Genomic DNA, 27,143 nt, shown 5'->3' with positions numbered 1-27,143 from the left:
GCTAAGCAGCTGGCTTGATATACCTGCGACGCTCCCGGCCGGCCGAGCCTAATGAGAGGAACTTCCAAAGGCTCTCTCTATCCTACAGTTTTACTCCGATTGACCTGAAACTTTGGTGAAATATTCTTGAAATGTACTATTAGATAAAAAAATAAAAAAAAGGAATTTCTTGAAATTTCCAAACCCCTTAAATAATTTTAACTTGTAGATAATATTTTACAAACATAACGTTTCATTAAGAATAGAATACAATTAAATCGATTGTTACATATAAAAGGGACAAGTTCATAATTAGTAGTTTTGAGAAGAACCTAAAAACCATTTTATCTTGAAAATGATAACTCTTTCTGATCTGGTTTCATTGTATAAGTAGATAAAAAAAGGTGGAAAAATGCATAGCGTATTGACAACACTTTTACCACTAAAGCGAAACTAACAGGAATTCTATGTTTTGTTTTCTTTATACAATAAAAAAGTTTGTCTTGAAATTCATTCGTGAAGCTATTGATAAATCCATTTCTTCAGAAAGATATCTATATATTTTACTGCTTATGTAGTCAAATCTGTTTTGGACGTGCATTAGAATTTCAATGTAACCTGAAAAAATGCGTGTACTCATTTGAAACGGATGCCAGCAACTTTCATTTGTTCCAATCCTCAAGACTATCAAACCATCTAATCCAAGTAACCGGTGTACAGGAATCTCACACCTTGTTAGCACCACCCTTATCAACCCTTTAAAGTACACTCGTACCGTGCGCCAAGTTTTTCCGGGTTCAGATACAGCTGGGATATTGATTTTCTTCGAAATTTGAAACCCCACTGTTCTTGCTGGAGACCAGTAAGTAGTCATTATTACCCTAATCAATTTTGGTGTCAATTCTGTACTCGACTCTTTTAAAAAACGCGCTAGAGTATTACTGACTTGATTTCCTTAGAACTTGAACATATTTAAAGGTTTCTCGCCGTTTTCAATGTTATGTTGGAATTCTAACCTATATCCTAGTATTGCGTACTTGGGTAATGGGCATCTATTTTTTTATTAACGTATGACACGCATGGTTGTTTCTCGTGAAGTTAGCTACATAGCATTTCATCAGAAATGAGCATCAGTTTTTGCTATTTCCACGTATTTTTTGAGGTTAGAAAACCTTGATCTCAAAATACATAGAGGTCTGATATACCGAACATGAACTTTTTTTATTTTATGTGCCTGTATTATGGTTAATTTTAATTTGTCCTCTTTATACAATAGTCGAATCAATTTAGTATGTGATTTTTAAGGTCAAAATGGGTTTCTTACCATATAATGTCAGTTTCAAAGAAATCTTTCAATTGGGGCAACATTTTCAGAACAAAAAATTACAGTAGATACGCTTTTAGGGGAGATATTTTCAAGAATAATAATCATTTTTTCGAAGGTGTTACATGCACCTTGTTGATGGATTATAACTACTATACTACTGTGCCTAAACTTTTATGTTCTTCACATAGACAATTATTTGGACTTGCAAATCAAAATAAAAATTAGCGGACCAAGAGGAAAAAATTAATTATTTCTGGGATATCATTTATAACTTTACTTAATAATTACTTTTATTATGAAAACGTTTTTTTACTTTCAACTAGCCATTTTTACTTAAACTTTTAATTATGTATTTTGTCTCAGTCGTGAGGAATAAAAACATTTAGGTTGTATTTATTTCGTAAAAAAAACAGATTCTTTACAGATGAACGCAAAATGGATATTATTTGTGAAATTGTCACGCTAAGAACACAAATACTAAAACTTTCAACTTGATTGGTGCAATGGTTTTAATTTACCTTAAGGCTATTAAAAATACTAAATTTTATACATTTTCTTAAAATCTCTTCAAATGATATCATCTAACAAAATACATAATATTTTCTTATTTTCGTTATGCAGTCCCCATAGTTTGATCATGTAATTATTTTGTCATGTTTTTTGTAATGCAAGTTTGTATAAAAACAACAGGATGTACCTACATATACTAATCTGGCAAACCGGGAAAACTTGGAATCATCAGAGTTTTATAGATCTGGGAATGTCAGGAAAATATTAGGGAATTTTTCAAATTTATTGAAATTTATAGAATATATTCCGAACGCCTAATAATAAACTAAAGAAAATATTTTACTTTTCATCCTTTATAAGACAAAATGGGGACTCATTTTCCTGCTTAAACTATTTAGATTAGGAAAACAAAATTTAATTACAGTATTTCTTTTTAGGCAGCAATTAAATAATAAGACGTTTTTTTATATACAAAAATAAATGTTAAAGTTCTGGTTTTAAATAAACAAAAACAAATTTATGTATATGTGGACATATACTTACATAAAATTTGAGTTGTGATTGGAAAATGGATATGAAAATATATGAATACATTTTTATCTGAAAATCTGGAAATATTACGAAATTATTCGGTGAAAATTGGTATAAACGCTGAAATAATGTAAAATTTTATCAGGATTAAAAGAACTGATATGTCACAGGACCTTCACGAATTGCTGTTACTTAAATAAAAATTCTACTTCGGGTATATTGCTGCAGACTTGTTTATTTTTGGTCTCAAGATTTATAAAATATTTGTTTTTAATTTGATCGGAAAATTCGATATAACCGAGATGGGATAATTTCCTGAAAACAGGGGTAAACACAATAATGCTTTTAAAAAATTCAATCGATACAGTAGGTGGGTTATATAGGGTGAAATGTGCCTGCTTTGAACAGCTCGCTGGAATGATCCGTTTGAGACTTGACACGGTGAAAAATGATGGCTGTATTACGCCTTTCAGTATGGAATGCTGTATCCAGAAGTTGAAAAGCCGGTTAATTTTTTTTTTATTAATCCGAAACATTTTGCAGATAACAAAAGAGGAAATATGGAACAGTGTATATCATCAATAAAACGCACGTCTCGCTGCTAAAAATTTTGATAGAATAAACCTTCAGCAAGTGTACATGTTGTCCCAATATTCAGTGCTTATGGAACTATCACAAATTCATGGAGTCACATTGAGACAAAAGTTTACTCTCAATAGATTGGCAAAAGATTTTCATGCCCCAAGAAAGCAAGTCGTCTCAATCCAATGTCAAATATGAATAAATATATTAATCTTGATTTAAGATATCCTTTTTAGGCAATGGTTTAAGGAAAAAAATCAGGATTATTAATTAGTAAAAAATAACTATACCAAAGTACATCCTTTCGTATCAGTAACTCTCAGCCAATAGGAATATATTTAGATTTCTTTTTCATAACATAATTTTGCTCTTACCGAGGGTAAAAACAATAACAATAACGTTTTTCGAAAAATAAATGTTTATATGTATATTTGGCACACCCTGACTATATTGTATATTTCTAGCGTTGCCCTGTAATTTGAATTGAAAATATTAACAGAAGGCTTGAAAAGTGCTTTTTCATTCTCAATACATCATCTTCATTATCCATGCAAGTCAATTTAAAAAATAATAATTGTACCGATTTATAATTATTGGAGAATCATTTATTCTGTTTGCGTTTCCGAATGGCATGCATCTTTAATGTAATAATCGATGTTGCAAGAGGATATCTGTAACAGCTTTTATTAGTAATTAAATTTTCACAACTGTTGCCACCACAACGGCCGCCACTAAAAAGCGATTGTGACAAAAGGATGAATCATTTACCTGAAGCGTACAAATGAGCAACAATTCCTATTATATCATGCGTTTCCTGCTTTGTTCCCAGAAAAAGCCATACTACCTACTACTATTCAGTCCGTGCCGCTGAACATACGTCCTTCATTTCCACGTGCAGTCACACATATCAAAACCACAATAACGTCGGCGACATCATCATCATCATGTATGCACCGTTGCTCCGTGCGGAACAATCAACGAATCAACCTGTGGAATAGTGCAAGCAGCGGTTCATTCGTCGGACTTCATTCAATCTAAAACGGCTTTATTGATTAGATAGAAACAGGTCAATAGGTTAACTACTAATAATAAGTAAGACACAATGCCTCCTGCTGCTGGGTTCTACATGAGTCAGCTCGTTAAGCGAAATGTTGACTGGTTAATCAGTCTGAAAGAATTCCAATAGGAAACATGAAAGAGCGGAGGACTGTATCTGCAATGACTGGGTGGTTCAAAACGCAAACCGCTATATAAAAAAATTGGAATGATTTAGCTTTAACGGAGCTGCATTGGTGATTTTGAAACAAAATTTTTGCATCGATTTCTTAGTTTCAAGACGTAATGTGCCAGGGCGACCAAGTAACCTTCAAAATGTATACTGATTCCGGCTTATTAGAAGATTATTAATATTTATTCCGACGTATTCCTACTTATTCCAATATACAAGGTGTAAGAAGTTTGACTGCCATAACTTCAGCATGAGATAGAGTAATCATAAATGAACAAAAAAGTTGTATATTACAGGGGCGTAAGATTAACAGTTTTCAAAATACAGCGAGTATTAATATTGGGGAGTTTCATCTCAACTTGACGACAGCTCTTAAGGTGATGCACACTACGTGTGCAGACTTGTCCTACGGAAAAAATGTAAACAACTATTATTGTGAAACATTTAGTAAAAATTTCAGGACGATTGTTTTCCAGTTTTTAAATAAATAAAATAAAATGTATCGATTTTGTAGTATGAAGATAGTGTTGTGCCTAAATTTTAGGTTGAATTTTAGTAATTTTGAATATCTTAAAACAGAAACTTAACTTTTAATCAAATAATGAATTTGAAAAAATATGTAATTAAAGTACGCAAAGATTCACGTCATCCAAATAATCATACGTATTAAAAATAATTTAGGTACTTCTCTTTTGAGCTGCCTCTGACCTTAGAAGATTCAACTGGTTTTTTTATTTATGTATGATGGGTGAAATGTATTAGAAACTTAATTAAACTACCACAATGAACGTAGATTTATAAATATACATTTTAAAAGACAGGGCTGTATTTTTAAAAAATGACGATGTTGATGATAATAAATTGATTACGAAACGTCAAAACTAACAATTTCATAAGAGCCTAAAGACAAGGCTCCTTTGCATCTGATAACATAAAAAAATAATATGCTGATATAAATATTTGTCCTAAAATTTCATCTTGGCAAATTTATCGTCCTAAGGACTGTGGTGTCATTGAAATTATTTTTTCAGTTTCATACATATCTTTTTACATTTTTTGCCGTGAGAGTTCTCATTTTTCTCAACAATTTTTATTAAAAAACCTTTTCTCAATATCTTTTCCCTTTCAAAAGATATAATATGATAATGCTTGCAGAAAAAAAACAGTGGTTCCGTCAAGTCTGCTACTGATTTTATCAGGCTCGGCTTTAGGAGGTTTGAACCGGTAGACACATTGAAACATTTTTTTAATAAAAGTTTTTGAGAAAAATTTGAACTTTCGTATGATGTAAAAATATGAAACGGGATAATCGGTAAGTTGAATAGTTTACAAGTTATGGCCTTATAAACTAATTAACTAATTATTAGTCTGGACGATCCTGAGCATCTTCCACAATCGCACTGATTTTTTTCATGGTAGATTTCATAATAATACATTGAAATCTATCATTTTTTTTAAATTTGAAATTTGCAACCTGGAATTTTTTTTATTTTTTAGCATCAAGTTGCAAAAATAGTTATAAATTCTTACATATTCGGAAAGCTTATGAAAAGAGCTTTAAGTTAAAAAAAATTGTCAAGATTCGTTGAAAAACAACGGAGTTACAGACTGTCAAATACATTATTTTTAAGCGAATTTCGCTTTTTTAACGGCAGGACTATGAATATTATCGTCATTTTCTTCGGACTCGCTGTCGTTCGCTTCCCCCACCCTTCCGCCGCGCCACGGCTCGCCGAAAAATCAAACGACCCTCTGACTTATAACAATATTTCTTATATACTTAACATAGTTTCACAAATAAAATATTTTCATCTGGGAAAGTACTCTGGTTGCCGGTTATGACAGTATTTTTTTTTGCCGCTACCAACCAATTTGTTTAACAATAGGCCGTCAACTTTGATAGTCTGTAACTCCGTTGTTTTTCAACGAATCTTGACGATTTTTTTTTAACTTAAAGCTCTTTTCATAAGCTTTCCGAATATGTAATAATATATAACTATATCACGCTCGTGCGTCGTATATTTCATTTTGCAACTAAGGCTAAAAAATAAAAAAAATTCCAGGTTGCAAATTTGAAATTAAAAAAAAATGATAGATTTCAATGTATTATTATGAAATCTACCATGAAAAAAATCAGTGCGATTGTGGAAGATCCTCGGGATCGTCCAGACTAATAATTAGTTAATTTGTTTATAAGGCCATAACTTGTAAACTATTCAACTTACCGATTCCAGATTTCGTGTGAGTTATTAGACAGTGATAAGGAATGAGAGGATGCGATGCCAAAACGTTCTGGTAATAATAACGCAGTTTATAAATGTTTAATTCAAAAGTCATAAATAAATTTCTTCTGTTTATAACTTTTGATCTAATCAATATTTTTTGACGCTCGAGGGCTAGTTTTGTAGGTCTTTGGAAGACGAAAAAAAAATATACATATATATTACTGTTTTCTCGTCTAAATGAACGGAAAAAAGTTATAAGCGAAAACCGTGAATTTACGTAAAAATTATACAATTAACCACAATCTTCCCCCCATTTTTATGACTGTGGAAACTAATATGTTATGGTACATAATATTTAGCATCCATAGTGATAAATTCAGCATGCTGAAACAAAAAGTCGCGTCCAACTCTATATTTCCTGGCCTGTTTAAAACAATTAGTTCTTAACAAACTGCAAACAAATTAATTTGTTTATTGCTTGTTCTATTAAGTAAACCACTGCACTGATAATCTAGATAAAAAACCTAGAAATAGCACTGTTTGCATCTTGCTTCTACCATTCGATGTATTGTTTTATTTGTTGTTGCAGATGGATTTCCAACGTTCAGGTCTTCGTTCCCCGAATGGTGCGACAGTTGCTCCGAGCTACTGGATACCTCCGGCGGGACCCTCACTGCTCCCACGGGACCGGATCCGCTGCCTCTCATGGGGTTGAGGTCGCTCCGCATTTCCGCTCCTCCGCTGCACCGGCCCCACAGAAGCTGCGACAGTCTCTCCTCCACGGCCAACAGCTCCACCGACAGTTCCGATACAGATGACAGATGTGATAGTTCACTAGGTATGGATCATATCATAACCTCGCGAGCGCAAGGATTGCATATTTTGAGTATTCAAAATTATGTACTCTTATGTGTTTTGTCCTAATCGCATTACCGTAGAAAAATTTTGATTTTGACGTTTAAAAAATAAGGAATTGTGGATTGTTTTTATTTTTATCATTTTATTTTTAATAATACCTAAATTAAAATATTATTCAAACGTCATCTCACCAACCCTGACACACATTTTTTTTTCAAGCCCTCTGTAACAATTTTGTATCGTATCTTACCAAATATTGGCAATATTTACTGTCTCGTGGCCATTAGTGTGGGCACAAATTTATTTTTAACATAATGTCGCTCTTCCCATTCTACTTGTCTACTTGGTTACATCATGTTTTCGACAATAACATAATCCTAACCCTTGGCCACTTCGGAATCTCGTTTTGATCATTATGAATTCTTATTTATGGGGATATTAGATACTATCAGTATATGAAGGTGCTGACTTCGAAAATATATATAAACGTCTAAATAATTTAATTTTGATGTCGATATTTATTATTATTAAAAATAAAATTATTAAATGAAATTTGTTCCTATTTATTAATTAAAAACCATATTTTAATATGACACTTTCGTAAAAATGAAAATTAAAGATTAAGCGAGCTTCAACTATTTTACATTTTCTAATTTTTTTGATCATCCAAATTTTTCTTTGGTAACGCGTTTTTTGTGACAAGCAAATTACACCAGGCAAATAAAATTTTTACTCGAAAAAATTCCTATTCGCGAGATCATTGTAAAATTGTCTAAAGGAACATAATACAAGACATCTCTCATCTCGTGAGTCAAAAAATTTTAATACCTAATTTTTCTATTTAAACAAATAAGTGAGGAAAACAGTTTTTTCACTTTGCAGGGAAAACCATCAATTTTAGCGAAAAGTGACTCACAGACAGCTTGTACGGAGTAAAATTATCTACAAAATGAGACTTGTTAAATTAAAATCGGTTAATAAACAAAAAAAGTTATTGCAAAAAAAAAGAAAAGTGCTCATTTTTTTATTTGTTTATAACTATCGCATTTATTGTTAAAATTTTATAAAACCTATGACAAGTTGAGGGTTTTGTCATACTTTAAAAGTGTGCCAAAAGTGGGCGCTGTAGGTTGCAATAGTTTTCGCACAATTCAATTTGATTATAACGGAGGCTCCAAAAGTTATGAACTTTAAGCCTCTGTACAGGCGTTAATTTTAAACCAAACATGATTTTGAAAGCGTCATTGTTATCGACGTAATTAAGCGACCTATTAAAAAATATCAACCGTTTTTTTGACATTAACATTCTCAAATTGTGCATTAAAAAACCGTGCGTTTTCCGCTTATAAACAATTTGAATAAAATTGTTGCTATTTATGCTACCTCACCGAAAATAGATTCAATGGATAGCTGGCAAAAAATACAAATTTAAAAAAAACACCCTCTACGACCAACAGGAGCCAAGATAAGATTTTTTTCTTAAATCGTAGCGCAATTGTTTATAAACATTAAGAATTTTTCGCAAAATAAAGTACTTACCAAAAAGCAAAATTCAGTAATTTTTAAATGCACAAGTACAAAACAAACTACAACATAAATGCTCAAAATGTCCACCACCATTTTCGATGAACCCACGACACTTTCAAATCCAGTGTTCGCGCACTCGCTGGAAAGTACCTGGATTTATCCTTATTTGATAGGCAGCGGCAAAAATTCGTTCCGGAAGTCTTCGACTGTCGAATTCCAGATACCAACTGAATTGCGTATTGTTGTTGGATACCTTAGTACCTCGTGTTAACCGCCGCGCCGTTGTCAAATTGCTCTATATGAATTTTATCGAATTTTAAATTTATTACAACGCTAATTATTTTTGTAGAATTAAGCATAAAGATGTTCAAAAAGTGATAAACATTGTATTTTATGGTATTCTTTGCACGCAGTTATATCAGTATTCCTTAATTAATCGAACTTTTGTATATCAAGTTGGAGATTTTAATAATTTTTTCCTTAAAAGTGGTTGAGTTTAGGACCCCAAGGTTTTTTTTGTATATTTTAATGTATTTTACCGTCTGTTAAAATTAAGGCAGTGAAACTTCTAACACCCTGTATAAGTATGGTTGCTATTTTTCAATATAATTTGAACTATTTGAGTAACCGTGTTCTTGAAGCTAAGCCTTGAATACCTAGCTGATTTTGTCAGACTATCCGGTATATGCAAGTAAACAATATTTTTCAATCTTCAACGGAATCCCTATTGGCCGGCATTGACATTTTCCGAACGAAATTATTACTAAAAATATGTCAAGTGAAATCGTTGGGACGGATCATGTAATATTAATTATAAAGAACAAAGCTGAAATTAAAACGGCTCAAAGCAATTAATTGCTATTTATAACGAAAATCTATCTACTTCTTTGGAATTAATGTCGGTTGCTCTTTGTAGTTGTACTCGGAATATCGATAAGATTTCCAACAAAAGCCGATTGAAAGGAAATTCGCATTTATAGAACAATGTCTTCATTATTCTAGGATAATTGTATTAAAAGTTACTTCATAAGTAGTATCATTAAAGTAACTGTGCCGACTGTAAACAAACAATTATTATTTTCGATCGAAGTTGTAGCAGCATGCCTAAGTTCTCGTTGAAATATTTTAGAGAATTAAATTTTTATAATGTCTCAGAAGTAGGCAGCATTTAATAAAAAAATTTATAGTCATTTTACCTCGAAACTTTTCGTATTAGACAATTACATAATTTTTTTTATAAATCTTGATGCAAATTTTGTAGATAGGTGATGTCTCTTAAAAATACTTCTCATAAAGGTCGATAGTTAGAATCTTTCCCATTGACATTTTGGTGACAGCTTGCCAACTTTTTTAAGATTTTGTTTTTCATAGTTTGTGTTTTTCTTATTACAATGTCAAATTTCATTTTACGTAAATAATGTGTCCTTGTTCCATTTGCTGAAAACACACCGTTTTAGAGAAAAACTAATGGGCCTTACTTAAATGAAAATAAATCAATTTAGATCGTTATCTTACTCCAATTTTGCTTATAGTATAAGTTATGTAATATAAAAAAGGACGGTAAATTTCTAAGGAAGCAAAATTATACTAAGGAAATTCGATCTAAATCGTCTTATTGTCATTAAAAGCTACCTTCGAGGCACATCCCATCCTTTCTGGACACCCTGTATATTAAAGAATAGAGGGTGTTAATTTTGTGGCAGTCAATTGTTTTTATTTTAAAAAGGGATATTCTAGCGATTTTAATAAAATTACCCTTGTTATGAAAATTAATTTTTTATTATATCTGAAACACTCTGTAGAGAACTTAACCTCAAAAAGTTGACATAACATGTTACAAAGAAAAGTCATAGCGAGCGACATCTAGGACTATGGTTAAATACTTATTAATTGACGTATTTATATTATTTACATCAAATTTCACACCATTCCTTTGGTTGTTAAAACATATATATCGTTTATATTTTATTTAAAAAATCATCTTTGATGCCCTATGTAAAAGGAGACGATAAGCAAATGGTCCACTGAGAAATCTGCTTATTTTTTGATGTTTTATGAACTCCTGAACTTATGCCACCTTTCTCCAAAACACCCTGTATACTTTTTCATATAGGAAATTTGCAAAAATCTTGAATATTTTTTGTTTATAAGGCTTTTCAAATTTCTACTTCGCTAATTTTTTTTTGAGATTTCAAAATATTTGCTGAATTTGTTGAAATGATCAAATCCACAATGATAATTAAACTTTAATTCACATTTTAATTAATATGTACAGAGAGATCATAGTCTATAATCCCCTTAGTTGCTTTTCCAGACAGTGATAGGGCGTCAAACGTTATTCTTAGCTGTACGTTTATTCAGCGGATCTAGACATTAGCACTCTTTATCCTACTTAAAAAGTTTTAATAAATAATATAGACAAGAATTGTGTTACCAAAGCGATATCATAACTTTTTATTTCAATAAGATAGCGAAACGAGCGTTTAAGTTTCTAATTAACCTTCCATTTCACAGCCTACTGCCTTATTTTAAATTTAAATCTATAATTCTTAGAAACATATCGGTTTATCCACATCGACGTTTCCTTTTAAATGTGAAAAAAATGCAGGGTGCGCCTTTGCCGGAAGTAGTGAATGACATACATGCCATATTTGCTGATTATCGGTGGCTCCGATTTTTTTGCTTTTTTCCCTATACGAGGCCTGTTCAGAAAATAACCGAACTTTAATTCTTTAAACTTTATTATTAATTTTATTCATTATTGGTCCTTGTGTCTTTCAAAGTACTCCTATTCCCTATTCACATACTTTTCTGAGCGGTGTTTCCATTTCCCGAAGCAGTCTGTAACGAATTTGTTCCGGTGTTATCAATAGTCTGAAATCGGCATCCTTTCAGCAGTGATTTTAATTTCAGAAATAAGAAAAAATCGCAAGGAGCCAGATCTGGCAGGTAAGTAGGGTGAGGGAAGACGGTAATCTAATTTTTGGCACAAAACTGACGTATTGACGAAGCTGATAGTGGAGGCGCATTGTCATGGTGCAAGAACCATGAGTTGTCTCGCCACAACTCTATTTTGCGGATTTTTTCACGTAACTGTTGTAAAACGCCTTGATAGTACACACGGTTCACTGTTTCACCTTGAGGCAAGAAGTCAATATGCACAATTCCATTATAGTCGAAAAAAAAAAAACAGTCAGCCTAACTTTGACACTGAATCGACGTGCTTTCTTGGGGTGTGGGGATCTATGGGGCGTGGGGCGTGGGGCCTATCCATTGTGATGACTGAACTTTTGTTTCAATGTCGTAACCGTAAATCCAGCTTTCATCTCGCGTTATTATCCTTTGAGTGAATGTTTCATCGTCATTTGATTGTTCAAGGAGTTGCCGATAAGCGTCCACACGATTTTCTTTCTGTTGTCCGGTCATCAAACGAGAAACAAATTTTGCTGCAACTCGATGCATGTTCAGTTTTTCAGTCAAACGTTCATGGCATGACCCAATTGAGATGCAATTGCTCTACTGCAATTTCTCTGACAGTCAATCGGCGATTTGCATGCACCAGATCTTTGACTTTCTGAACGTGGGAGTCATCAGTTGAAGTCGAAGGCCTTCCTGGTCGAGGATCATCTTCAATTGACTGACGACCACTTTTAAATCATGAAAACTATTCGTAACATTGCGTACAACCCAGAGCATCATCTCCGTAAGCTTGAAACGTTTCCGTGAAAATTTTCCCCGGTTTCACCCAAAATTTTACGTTGCATAATTGTTCCAGAAAATTGCACATTTCAAAAATCGTCGCTAACACTTAAACTAAATGAGATATCAACAGTCCAAAACATGTGGTTACAGAGGAGGTTATGTGCAATGCCAACCGCATATCATTAAATATCTCCATTAGCGCTTAATTAAAAACGGTCGGTTATTTTCTGTACATACCTCGTATTTGTATATTCGCTTCCTATCTGGATAACGTATTAGCTTTTTCTCGCTTGGTATCGGGCTAGAAAACATATTTCTGAAATACAGCGCTTCTGCCTTTAAAAATAGGTATTTTCAAACAATTTTTATATAAAACTGTGTATGTTAGTGAATCACCATCCATTTCTGAAGGCCGACTTTTGCATTAGCGTTATTTCTAAGAAAAAAACGGATCTCATCGTATTTATTTTAGTTTAGACGAAAAATACGCTGATGTGGTGAGTCGCACTTTATAAAAATCGTACGGAAAGGATTTTTTAAGTTTGATATCAACATCGTGGGAGGAGATGTTGATGTAGGGGACAAGTGGGCGTGAGAAAAGTAGCTATTAGTTTATTAGAAACGCTAGTAGAACAGGATTAATGTTCTCTGGTAGGAGAAAATTATTTATTCTACGTTGTCGCGTGATGAAATTTATATTTTTTAATTACTGAACATTTATGAGCAGTTTTAGAGTATAAATATACCGGGTGTTTGGTAGGTACATGTAAAGTTTTAATAGACTTATACCTAACGTCATTTTGAATATATTAGACCTCATATACCTATATACAAAGTGTTACGGTTTTCGAGACATTCGAAATATTATTTTTGTGTGATTCTGATATTAATTTTAAGGGTTGCTTTCGCTGTACAGCAAGAAATAAACGCTCTCTCAACGGTAGTAATAATTAAGAATTTTATTGAAAACTAATGTATAGAAAACTTGTATGGAAAAAACGTGTTGACGGTGTGAGTGTTCGTTGGAGAGTCCTCTGTCTGGAGTAGGTCGTAGGTATATTCGTAGTTGCTGGTAGAAGTCCCTGCTCTTTGGCGCCACTCTGCAGGGGCCGTCTTCCGGAAATCCCATGGTGCGTCCGGCGGCGTTCTTGACGTTGTGCTTAAAAATGGGTCACTTGCGAACATGTGTACCCACAATTTTTAAATATATTTTTGTAATGTCACAAGTACCGGCAATTTATGGTAATTTCAATGTTTTGTTAAGTTTTCTATCTTACGTTTTAAAAATCACAGTTGCTATGAAATTAAATTTGAATAACTTTAATCTCTCACTTGTGCGTTGTTTATAATTACTGTCAGCGTTAGTTGGTCATGTATGAAAATCAATTTGTGGTTAAAACAAGTTAATTTACCGTAAATTACATAATGGCTCGATCCTCAAATGCGGAATATGCAGATATAATGTTTATGTAGGAAGAGCGAATAGAAATGCTGCTGCTGCTCGTAGACTAGAGAAGACTACCAAATCTTTAGGTATTTATTAATACTTATAGGCGAATAAACGAACATGAAAATGTTCGTCAAAGATCAGAAGTCGGAATTAGAAATTTTGTTCATGGTCCTGATCTCGAAGAAATTGTGGAAGTCTTCGAACGTGATTCTATAACAAGCATCAAGACTCAAGACAATAGAGCCACAACACGTGGGAAGTCTATTCAAGAACTCGAAGAAGGTGGCCCAATGCGACGAATAATTTTCTGCTGTTTCAAAAGTGTGTTTCAAAACAGCTGAAAATTTAAATGGTGATAATTATTTAGAATTTCTTCAAAATCATTTACACTAAATTTTAGATCAAGTTCCACTTAATGTTCGAAATGGTTTGATTTTTCAGTTATGGATGTCCATTCAATTACCCTATTACAATTACAGATTTTTTAAAGGATATTTTTCCAAATCGTTAAATTGATAGGAATAGGGTTTGCTTGTGGCTTGCTAGATCACCGGACTTAACACCGGTAGATTATTTTATATGGGGCAGAGCGAAATATTTATTCTCAGTTTGATTCAAAACTAAACAAATGAGACACGAATCGATACTCAGTGTTACTGCTACCCCCATCAGAAACGGGCCAGCGATTGCATGATAAATGGAGGATCTCATTTTGAAGATCAACGTTAACGCTCTTCAAGTCATATTTGTTCCTCGTTAATTTTTTACATTTGTCTTAGGTGTTTCTAATAAATTATTCTCTGCAGTTTTAATTTCTCGAATCGGTACACTTTGTATATTCCAAATTTACCACCCCTTTAAAACTTTCTATCTATTTACCAAATACCCGGTGTACATCGCACAAAACACTGTATTTTGAGTGAAGACAAATAATATTATCATCTTGAATTAACAAAAATGTTACAAGGATATTCATATTCTAAGTTCTGAATATTAAAAAAAAGAAAAGTGCATATGATCTAATTGCCGAGAATATTAACCGTCATAGGTCGATATACTGGGTCCTTATTTTCCGAGCATATCATGGGGATCTCTGTCATTGTAAGAGATACAAGGTCGATTAAACTAGGAGAAGAATTGAGGAGGAAGGAGAAAAGACTTGTTTACATGTATTTTTTAATTCAATTCATGATGATATTATCATATGACAGTGTTTGATTATTTGTTTCTGATGAAATACAATGTTATGTTACTGTAGTATCAAAACTACGCTTAGCGTACTTAGTAGTTGAAAGTTTAGTCTCTAAAATACTATTTTATATTTCTTGATGAAAATCCATCGTAATATTAAATACTGGTAGATGTAATAGGCTAAATAAGATAAGTTTTTAATTCAGTATAACATTTTTTTTTCTTTATGTCGTCATCAGGAAAGAGAAAACTACAATATACAAATTTATTTCCTTTGTGTTCTATTTATATTGTAGTTTTCTCTTCCCTGTAGATAGCCAGATAGGAAAGCCTAGTAGGAAAGAAAATAAAATAATTTTGTATTGAATTAAAAATGACTTTAATTTACCCTATTATACCTTCTATTTCATTTTGCTATCTAATCCAATGTCTTTTTTTTATTTTTTGGGTATTAATTGTCAAAGTAACTAAAACCAAAAGGAAGACGAACACAAACGTTACCAACTTCTACTACTTATTTTGTATTTGTCTGCTTTTTTCAATGTGATATTTTATTGTTAGGCAAAATTATTTTCATCCTTTCGGGACAAGAAAACGAAAACTGTACTGGAAATAAATAACTTCAATGCCATTTTTTTTTTAGAAAAAAGTGCTTTATTGTTGAAGAAGTTGACAGAATAGTCAGTGAAACAATAACGGATAAGTTTTTTAGGTTTTCCTTAAAATGTCAGATAAAATGCCCCTGTGGAAATTTGGAATTTTAAATTATTCTTTTCACTTTCCATCGAGAGCTTATTAATCGCTTTCGTGCTTAAGTTTATTAACGAACTTCGGTTATACAACGCATGCCCAAATGAAACATAAAAGTCAACTGAACAGAGCTCATTTTATGAATGATGTTTTATGGTGACACTGCCTGGTAGAAACAATTAACTCATGCTCCAAAAATTCATTAATATGGCATACAATAACCGGAAATTAAAGCAATTTCCATTTGCCGACTAATAAACGGACGGCTTATCTTTATTGCCTCATGGACTTATAATCAGCGTCAATGATTGAATATTTTACAAGCCTTAAAATTAGGAATGATACAATATTTTTAAATAGCTCTTATCAGCGCTTAATTAACGAAAAACATATGCTTAAAATAACAAGTAACTGGCCATCAACAAAAGCCTTCAGGAATTCGTATAGAGGGTGTTCAATTAAAATTTTTATTCTAATTCTGTTGTTAATAAAACTGTAAAAACCCCAGGCGGTTTTTCTTTTCATTGCTTAAGACTGTATCTAAACATTACATTCATACTTTTCTCAATTCTACGTATTAAAGTAAATTATTTATTGTCGTTTTTTTTTTAAGTGTATCACCCTGTATACAGTATAGTGACCAGTATAGGAACTGATATTTTTTTTATCTCAAATTGGTTTAGATCGAAACTAATTATTTCACTGAAGGCTTGCATAAAAAGGCAGCAAAAGCAAAACGAAAAAACTATAAACAACTCACCCACACATAAAAATGTATCGTTTTGACAAGCCATTATCTTATCTTTCGCGAATTTATTGCTCTGGAAACTTTCCTAATTGAACATATGGTATGTCCGCTACGTTCATTCATTGGCAAATTATGAATGGAAAAAACCTGCTGCAGTTTGGTTTACGATAAATTAAAACCTTCAAAACAACTATTTCCACTTGTTTATGTAATCGTTGATTTAACTTGCATTTATGTGTAATTAATGGTATATATTTGTAAGTTTAATGCGGTTAGAAATACCTAAAGAATATAAAATTGAACGCAAAATGATTATTTCGTATTATTTTTCATTTATTACGGAAAATTGTGAATGAGTTTAATTACGTTAATTACACACTGATTCATTTGTTATAGGAAATAGCACGTTTCAGTGTTAAAAACTATCAATAGGTGATAATAGCAAGCTATTTATAAGTCGGAAATAGTTGTACTTTTTAAAGAATGGCTTCTTATTTATTTATTTTTTTTTTATAAAAGTGAAAAATCTATGTAGTACCTATACAGGGTGGTCCGAATTTTATGCAGGAAACTTCGAGGGCATATAGATTTCTTTAATATAATATGTGTTTGTCTTATAAACATAGGCGCTACTTCCAGATGAGTTTCTGCATCTACAGAATGTTTTAGCGTTTGTGCATATTAAATTTAAAAAATGGAAGCAAATTTCGTAAAAGCAGATTCTTCCAATTTGCCAGAAGTAGATTTGTTAATGGTTATGGATTTTCTATTTTTTTGCAGAGAACCTTAAAATTGCAATATCTTTCCGTTAAGCAAATAAAAAAATGCAGAATGAACCTATTATTATATATTTTTAAATAAAACAGTAAGTCCTTTGGAAAGTAATATTAAAGATGATTACAAATTCTTATGTCTTTACATATCGTAATCACTAATATTTTGCAATGTAAGAAATTTTGACACTGTATTGAGTAATTATTCAGAACCAGGGTGGACACCAAATGAGCATCAATATTTAACCACGTCTCTTACGATGTACAGTAGTTAATATTTTCGCAATATACGGGATCTGTTGAGAGAAAATTGCAAGGAGTCAGAAGGATGAGAGAGGACAGTAGTTTGATTTTTGTCACAAAATTGACGAATTGACAAAGCTGAGTGTGCGGGTGTATTGTCATGGTGAAAAAACCATGAGTTGTCTAGCTTCAACTCTGTTTTCTTTTTGCGGATTTTTTCACGTAAAACGCCTTGATAGTACACACTCTTCACTGTTTCACCTTGAGGCATGAATCCAAAATGCACAATTCCATTAAAGCCGAAAAAACAGTGAGCATCACTTTGACATTGGATCGAGAATGACGTACTTTCCACCGCAACAAAAGTAATACATTTTTATTTTCCTGAAATTATACAAAATACTTTTTGTACATGATTAAAGTTTTATTTTCACACAGTGGAGGACCATAATAATTTTTTTTTTGCATAGCATATATTTTTTTTCGTGTAGATTTTAACTTTTGTATGTACGTAAATTTTTAATTTATTTTAATACAATTAAGCTCTAGCTTTACGTTGTATGTTTTTAGACACTCTGTATATAAAAAAAAATGTTTTTTTAATATGAATATATAACAATAATAATATAATATGATTTTTATGCGGGTTGCTGCACTCCTGATTTTCCCAAAATTTTCTTTAAATTTATTACTCCTTGATTTATGTTTGATGATTACATCCCTACTTTTGAAGTACCTCCTATCACCTGGTATTTTTTTTAAAGCACCTGTGAAACTGAGCTTTAATACCGGATGTTGTGAAGTTAAATTAATTTATTTTTGAAATCGATAAGCATTATCGGATATACATCAACATCATACAGTTATCTTGGATCGTGTGCTAGTAAATAGCACCGACTTATTTGTTTGACATTTATTATCAGAAAGATTGATATGTCGTTAAAGTGTTTCCATAGACTAGTCACGTCAGAAGTATCTATGATATGATCTGGCGACAATGGAAATACTTTAATTAATCTCGTTTAGGTAGATTAAATAAATAGATGTGTAGTTTAAGTTTGTTTTATCAGAGAAATTAGATTGAACGAAAAAAATACCGTATTGTTACTATTATCTTGAGAGTACATCGCAATTTGTCATGCATTCCAAGTTAAAAGATGAGGCGCCATTTCTTTTAAAACTATGTACATGTTATTTGAATTTTTTTATTTTGAAATTAGTGTTTCTTGCTGTAGCATCAATAGAAAAGATTTAAATTTCACCACGCGATTTAAACCATGGCCGAAATATAACTTCAAATATCAAGTTTAATTGCAAACATTTTCACTTGACGCGTAGGCACTTTTATTATAACATTAATTTTAGATACCTACCTATTTATTGGAGACAACCAAAGTGTGATAACTTTCCTACATTACTTTTTTTCCATTAACAAAATAAGTAAGCAGTTTTTCTATTCTACAACCTCTGTACCTAAAGAAGTTTCCAAAAGCAGAATCATGTTGGTTGCTTTTATTTTAATAGCATAGTTACTGTTCCTTGAGCAAAAGTCCCATTGCGACCCAGAAAGGGTCGCCAGAGTTTGGCAAATGTTATGTTACTAAGAAACTTGAAAGCTCTTAGCATTGTACATTAGTATAATGATTGGGTTGGTGTAGTGTTGTAAGAAATTTTGGAAGTGTATGAGAATTTAATAAGCATTTTTTTCGGAAAACGTAAATGGATTATGTTATCGATAATTGGATTATATCGCCTCCGAGCATTTGTTCTAGCGATTCAAAGCAAAGTAATCACGATTGTTTATTCACTTGAATAATAATTCACGAATTTGATGACTCCCACACGTATATGCCGAATAAATACATATCCTACACAATTCCTATTTGAGTTTTGCAAACCTGTTTTTGCTTTCTCAGATCAATCTTTTCATTGTGCAAGGCTTAAATATAAACATTTATTTCATACCTGTCATTAAGTACTTAGAAATAGTTTTATAAAATTCTTTGAACCTAATTTAGAACAAATAGAGTTGAATCCTTTCAATAGTGAAGAGTCGTACATATAAAATGTGACTGACTGCATATCGTGATTTGCCATTTTTCTCGAAAACATTGCATTTTACGAAAAAAATATCAAGTGACAAAAGTTTATAAATTCACTGGCTTTCTAGCTAATATTTTTTAAGAAATTCAAATATGTGATCAAATTTTTTTGGCTCCAAAGACAGGGCGGCCCACGAAAAAGTGTTTTAAAGGGGTTCCCTGCCAAAAAGCATAGTACTATCAGACTCCACATGTCATAAAACTCCTTTGTACCAAATTTAGTGATTCTGAGATATAAAAAAGACTATTTGTAGGTGCGGATTTCAGGGGGATGCAACTCCGAAAGAGGGGGCCACTTGGCAAAAATAAAAAATACGGGTCCCCTAAGTTTGTCTTAAGAAGACTCTGACCAAATTTTGTTGCATTAATTTCGGGACACCTGGTATTATATGGTATATGCAGTGTGGGCCAAGAACTAGAACACATACGGAACATTTTTGTTAATAAATCGATGTAAGCAATTTTTGTAATCAAATCACAAACTGTACTTTCCGACATATATCTATATTAAAGGCTAAATATACCTAATACTATGCTACTACTTTGTCACCTTTAAAAATAAGTATAGTCTTTCCGATCTCAATTGAAGATCAAATAGCGGTATGTACCAGATTGGGTTGCTACACAGCAACTCGGCTTTGAAATATTTGAAAAACTTGTTCCCATATTTATTTAGCATATCCATATCCATATATCCATATACAGGTCTGGTTGACCATCAGTTGAAGAATGGGCGCGCGGGCAAACGGCGAACAAACACAGCCGACCGGATCATACATTTCAGTTGTCGACAAATTGCCTAGCAGTGCAGTGCAGCAATGCGGAATTTGGTGTGATTTAAGTAATTTTAATTTATTATAGTCACTTATTAATTATTGATACTATAATTGCGAAAGGGAGAAATAAGAGGGATATTTTGTTTACTAATATTATTACATGGCATTTTGAAGACCTTTTGAAATGGAACAAAACGGAATACCGCCAGACAATATTGAATTAGTGGAACTGGTTGTTGATGAAACATATTTAGAATTTAAAAATAAAGATTTACATGTTCATTATCAGATAATGAAATTATAAGTAGAATTCACATATTAACTAAAGTTTCAGTGTCCACAATTTTTTGTGTTATTAAACAAGTGGTTATAGATCATTGCGTAAGAGGAAGCGAAAATAAAAATTTTAAAGTATCATTAACATGACGAGAGATATAATTCGGAGGACAATTTATAATTTATATAAAGAAAATTGAAATAAATAAATAATTAAAATATGTTGTTATCCAAACGAACATATAATGGAAAATTTCTACACATACAAATGTTTATTATTTTTTACCTTAGCAGAAAACTTATTTAGGGACACCTATGAAACTCATTAAATTTTATTGCTAGTCGTTTTTATAGATGTTCAACTCACTTCGGAAAGACTATGTGTGTATCAAATTTTAGTTAAAAATATTGAACGAAAATTAAAATGAATTCTATCGACTCAAAAATACTGTTCTTTATGATAAATTTACAAAATCAATATTAAGATATGGGTCCCGAAATGTTGATTCATGGTTTCATTCAAATTGCGTTATGCCTCATTAAACGCTGACATTTGAATACCGGTAAGATGGTGTAAATCATAAAACAACATAGTTGCACATTTAAAAAGATGATATTTCATTAGAGTAGAGTCTACCAAAGTACAAAGTACTCTCTTTGTAACTGAAAATTGTAGTAAAAAGCTGCAATCATTTTTTTATGAAATGGTGCGTTTTGGCGACATGCAATCTTTAACTACAATCTCTTTTTTAAATGTCATTATTTTTGCTATACACGGTGGCGTGACATTTATTTTTTGTAAAAGTACCCAGGAAATGTAATTTACGCCCCACTTCAGAAGGTAACAGAGTAAATGATTTTTTGTAAAAAGTTTCATATGCACGTAAAAAAATATATATTATGTCAAATATTTCTGAGGATGTCTGGCGTAGACTGATGGAATTTGGGTCAACAATTTATCTAAATAGAGTCTACTGAGTTGACTTTCAACTACGTCAGTCAGTGGGCGGACATACAGGGAATCGGTACCAGAAAGATCACAGACTTTCGATATCATTGAGTATTTTGAAAACTTGGTCAATATTTTTAATTCCTAAGAAACAATATTATTACATAGTCGAATAAATGGAAAGTAACTTAAAAACTATCCGTTTTACAAAAAAAATCTATAGATATGTTATGTTAAAACTGTTATCTTAAATACAGTGTAATAGTGAAGTTGTCTACATCAATAATTTTTTGTACTTTCCGTTACCGGTCTGTCTGGTGCTTCTGCTGACGAATGGTTTTCGATGCTTACTAGATATTACGGGCGTAATTTATTGCTTAACTTGACGGGGCTGTAGGTCGCAGAGTAGTAGATATATATAATAGTGATATGACATAGATACTTTGTAGTTTATACCTATATCAATCATACTCAGTAGCGTTAAAATTCTGAGGTTCGTAGTGGCTCGTATCACCGCCACTGGTTGACGTAATTAATTGTAAGCCAGCTTAAGTTTCATTAGTTTATACAGGTTCGGAAAGTCCCAATGGTACATCGGCCGTTACGTCAGAGCGATAAAGGAAGTCATAGAAATCCGTGCGATAGACAAGGATGGTTACATTGAAGACGTTTCATAATCTGAATAGTCAGTCCCACTTCTAACCCAGTGGCTATTCAGATTATGAAACGTCATCACTATAGCCGTCCTTGTCTATCGCACGGATTTCTTTACTTTGTCACTCTCATGTAAAGGTAGATGGACCATGTGGATTTTCCAACCCTGTATACATTTTTTTTTATCACACATCTATTGCTGAGCCTCCAGCAACTATTGGCTGAATAGTCATCGGTGAAATATCTAATCGGGGAATCACAGCTGTACTATCATAGACCCGATACAATCTTAGAATATTATTTAACGTTTTGTAGTACTCCCTCGCATATCTGACAGTCACTGGAACAATTTACGTGCTGCATCCGGTGCACGGGCTTTAAAGGACGAAGGAAATTGAATACTGTTAAAATGTTTACCCCGAACATGAATTATTGATTGAAATGGCCGAGCCAGCGCAACATGCATGCGAAATGCTTCGAACATTCCCCGGTCCCGCCTAATTGAGGCCGAAAACGAAGCGACTTTAATAATTAATCACTCCCGGCCGATGAAAACAGGAAAAATGTTTGTGTGATATTGTTTTGTTTGCGTAAGGCTGGGAAATGTTGCGAAATTTGAACAATTGTTCAAATGTTGCCTTGTAAATTTCATTCTGGGGTGAGGACCCGGTGAGGAATAGACAAAGCGAATAACGAACAAACCGATTTTTGGAAGGGAACATTAGATGGGGTCTGAAAGGCCAAAAGGCCTTGGAAAAGTCAGTGAGTTATGACATTGACACTGCTGAATGCCGAGAACCTTGAAATTATGCATTTATACCATTTCGTTTTGAGTTATATACGGTGAGCCAGATTTAATACTGGTTCAGGGAGTCTGCGATAGTACTTTCGAAAGTAAATAGGAACATTTTCCCAAAATTGCTCCCTTTTCGGATATAGAGTAATAGGTTTCTAAAATAGCAGAGATATTCAAAATAAATTCATACTTAGATAGATGAGGTAATATCAAGTTCCATATATTAATATCATTAAAAAGTAGTACAGTTCTGTATCAAGTAACAACTTATACAGAGCCTTCATAAATGTTTACAACCCACGTGACCGCCGAGCTTGGGCAACCAACATTGCAGGGCTGGTACTGAGAATGAAGAATCCCTGAATAAAATTTTGGCGTCAGCAATATTAATAATACCTTCATTTCCAAAAGAAAAGTAAAAGTCGTTCAGCACAAAAAATAAATGATACGTTTACAGTGAACAATGACAAACCGTTACGTCTACTCTCGAGATAATGCGATCGCTGATTGGTTGAATAGAATCTCGTGAAAAATTACACCAATCACAGCCGATGAAACATAATATTGCTTTTTAATGTAATCTTCATCTTATTGTTTTAATTTTACTGAAGTTTAATTCCCAACGTGAAGGAAATAAAATTACTGTTCAAAACAAAATTACTGATCACGTGGCTTGTATAATTTATAGAGGCTCTATATTTTTCCAATTTTTTATTTTACGTTGGGAAAGTAAATATATTTTTCTAAAAGAGCATTCAAACAACTCGAAGGTATCTTATGATTATGATAATCTGTAAGTACTATTTTCGAGCAAATTGACACTTTATAAACCTTTTATACTTACATGTATTCCAGAAATCAAAAGAACTAGTTACCAATTTTATTTTCATATTTTGTTGATACATTTTATGAATTAAAATAAGAAAAAAATGTTGATTGCTCTTAAATTTCAGTGATGAAAACATTTAGCTTCAGTTTTTTAAATTAGTAAAATGTACTAGCAAAGTTTAAAAGCAATTCGTCACTTGATTTTTCGCTCAGAAGTCTTTTTTGTGTTAATACAGTGCTCTTAACGAAAATGGCGCAATTTATTTAAAAAGAAAAGCTTGCGGGAAGTAAATACTACTGTTAGATGACATTCTAGCATAGGTAAGACGTAATAACAATTCTACATCTATCAATGGTCACTAATACTCAATGCTTAGACCTTCAATCGGCCAAACTGACATAGAGCGACTTGCTGTTGAGGTACTATGAAAGCAAGACTGACGATATCGCTGGAAACTACTCTGCGAACTAATACCCCGATCGGCATTGAATTATACCCACAATATCTAGAAACAGCTAGGATCATTAATCAGCAGTGACCATTCATAGATGTAGCATTGTTACATTTCACTTATATTCATTCCATATCTGCTCCATTTCTGTAGTTCTCACTTGCGGCATTTTGATGAGAATAAGTTTAAAACCGGTATATGTCTGGTGGGTTCGGCTGACGGTTGATGAACGATCCAAGCTGTTTACTAGGTATAATTCAATGCTGGTATGGATATTATCTTCCCTTAATATCATTATACAGGGTGTCCCGTAAAGTATGTTACAAACTTTGGGTGGTGATAGTACATAAAAAAATATGACTAAAAACTCTAATAAACATAACCTCTTAAACGCACCATTTTGAAGTTACAGACCTTCAAAGGTGCAACTATAAAAGTAGTTTTTATGACGTAACTCTTTGTTGGAAAAAGAAAACTTAATGAAATTTTCAGGGGCTAATCAGCTTTAGGAAATCAATAAATAATGCGGATATGAATAAAATCGAGAAAGCAGAAGGGTGTTTTTTTATCACCCTGTATCCTATTTTTTGCTAAAAAAAATTTTTCTGCAAAGGTACAGCAAGTATCATAAGATTTTTAGAAAGACCATTAAATTTAGAAATTTTTTTGTCTCTTGTGTTTTTTATGTAAAATGTTTAGTTTTCTAGTAAATTTACAAAATGCAGAGAGATGAGTGCTTCCGAATTATTTACATACATTTCTTAAGCCTAGTGAATTTTTAAGAATACAATCAATTTCCAAAATAATTTTTTTAATTAAGTAACCAAAACAGAACTAAAACAAAATATGTTATTATAATAAATGTTGAAATTGACCTCCTTCTGCATCGATACATGCTGTCAGTCTCTTTATAAAGTTAAATCTGACTCTTTGGAATATGAATAGACTATTTCTTATTAAATTAAAGGTTTCTACAATTCGCAGTCTAAGTTGATCTTCTGTATCAACAGGGGTTGCATAAACTTGAGATTTCGCGTGTCCCCAAAGATAAAAATCGACAGGATTCAAGTCCGGTGATCGCGGTGGCCAGGCTATTGGTGCATTATATCCTCTTCCAATCCATCGATTAGGAAACCGCATATGTAGATACTCTCTAACATGAACACTGAAATGCGCAGGTGCCCCGTCATGGAGGTACCACATGTATTGTCTCAAATTTAAAGGAACATTTTCCATTAACTCAGGGAGATGGTTTTCTAGGAAGTTTAAATATTCTACTGCATCAAGCCTTTGAGGTAGAAAGAAAGGCCCGAGCAAATAGTCACCTATTATTCCAGCCCATACGTTGACTGAGAATCGGTGTTGGTGATGACTATCAATGGTAGCATGAGGATTTTCGTCTGACCATGCATGTGCATTGTGCAAGTTCAGTAAACCATCTCGTGTAAAGGTGGCTTCATCGGTAAATAAAATGGAGCTAATAAATTCCACATTATGTTGGTGATGGTTAAGTATTATTCGGCAGAATTCTAGGCGTCGGGGAAGATCTTCAGGCATTAAATGTTGCACTTTTTGGAGATGGTAGGCATAAAGGCCGTTTTCCTTCAAAACACGCCAAACTGACATTCTGGAAAGCTGTAACTGATTAGCTGCCCTTCGCACACTTTCTCCCGGATTTTGTTCAAAAGATCTCAAAATTTGTTCATCTTGCGCGGGTAGTCTTCTAGCAATTCTACCACAATGTATGTAACGGGGTACCACACTACCAGTTTCAATAATCCGTCTGTGAATCCGAGTAAATAATTGTGTAGACGGCTGACGTCTCTGCGGATAACGTTCTATGTATGTTCTTCGAGCAGCTGTTGCATTTCCATTACATAATCCATAAATAAAATGCATTTCGGCATATTCTTGATTAGTAAAACGATTGTTATCCGCCATTGTACTCACAAATTAATAATTCGTCAACAGACACGATTAAAATATGGTAACAAATGTCAACTATGTTAAAAGTGACAGGCGCCTACTTTTTGAATACGTCAAATTTAACACCTAGCAGTGAGTAAACTCCCTTTGAATTTTGTAAATTTATTAGAAAACTAATCATTTTACATAAAAAATGCAAGAGACAAAAGAATTTCTAAATTCAATGGTCTTTCTAAAAATCTTATGATACTTGCTGTACCTTTGCAGAAAAATTTTTTTTAGCAAAAAATAGGATACAGGGTGATAAAAAAACACCCTTCTGCTTTCTCGATTTTATTCATATCCGCATTATTTATTGATTTCCTAAAGCTGATTAGGCCCTGAAAATTTCATTAAGTTTTCTTTTTCCAACAAAGAGTTACGTCATAAAAACTGCTTTTATAGTTGCACCTTTGAAGGTCTGTAACTTCAAAATGGTGCGTTTAGGAGGTTATGTGTATTAGAGTTTTTAGTCATATTTTTTTATGTACTATCACCACCCAAAGTTTGTAACATACTTTACGGGACACCCTGTATAGTTAGAAGTGCAGTGTACTATTTGCAAAACAATTTTAAGTTAAGTGAAATATTTGCTAAAGAAATGACTAAGAGCGGTCAAAAGTATTTTTAAGTGGAAATGTAAAATGTTAACGACATTGATAACTCATGGAAAACTGAAGGAGGGTAATTATTATGAATTGAACGTTTTCCATACAAAACT

The 27,143-nt window shown here is 32.6% G+C and overlaps 1 protein-coding gene across 1 annotated transcript in view; it reads left to right on the top strand.

The window, feature by feature from the left end:
* Positions 1–27,143, top strand: part of LOC108905751 (dual specificity protein phosphatase 7) — a 54,611-nt gene that overhangs the window by 10,834 nt on the left and 16,634 nt on the right. Inside the window, exon 2 of the mRNA XM_023454153.1 lies at positions 6,917–7,220. Coding sequence (XP_023309921.1) covers positions 6,917–7,220 — 304 coding nt within the window. The remainder of the gene's footprint in view (positions 1–6,916; positions 7,221–27,143) is intronic.

This window comes from Anoplophora glabripennis, unplaced genomic scaffold (assembly GCF_000390285.2).
Source record: "Anoplophora glabripennis isolate ALB-LARVAE unplaced genomic scaffold, Agla_2.0 scaffold181, whole genome shotgun sequence".
Lineage (NCBI taxonomy): Eukaryota > Metazoa > Arthropoda > Insecta > Coleoptera > Cerambycidae > Anoplophora > Anoplophora glabripennis.
Note: the sequence above shows the minus strand (reverse complement) of the source record. Positions and strands in the feature narration are given on the sequence as shown.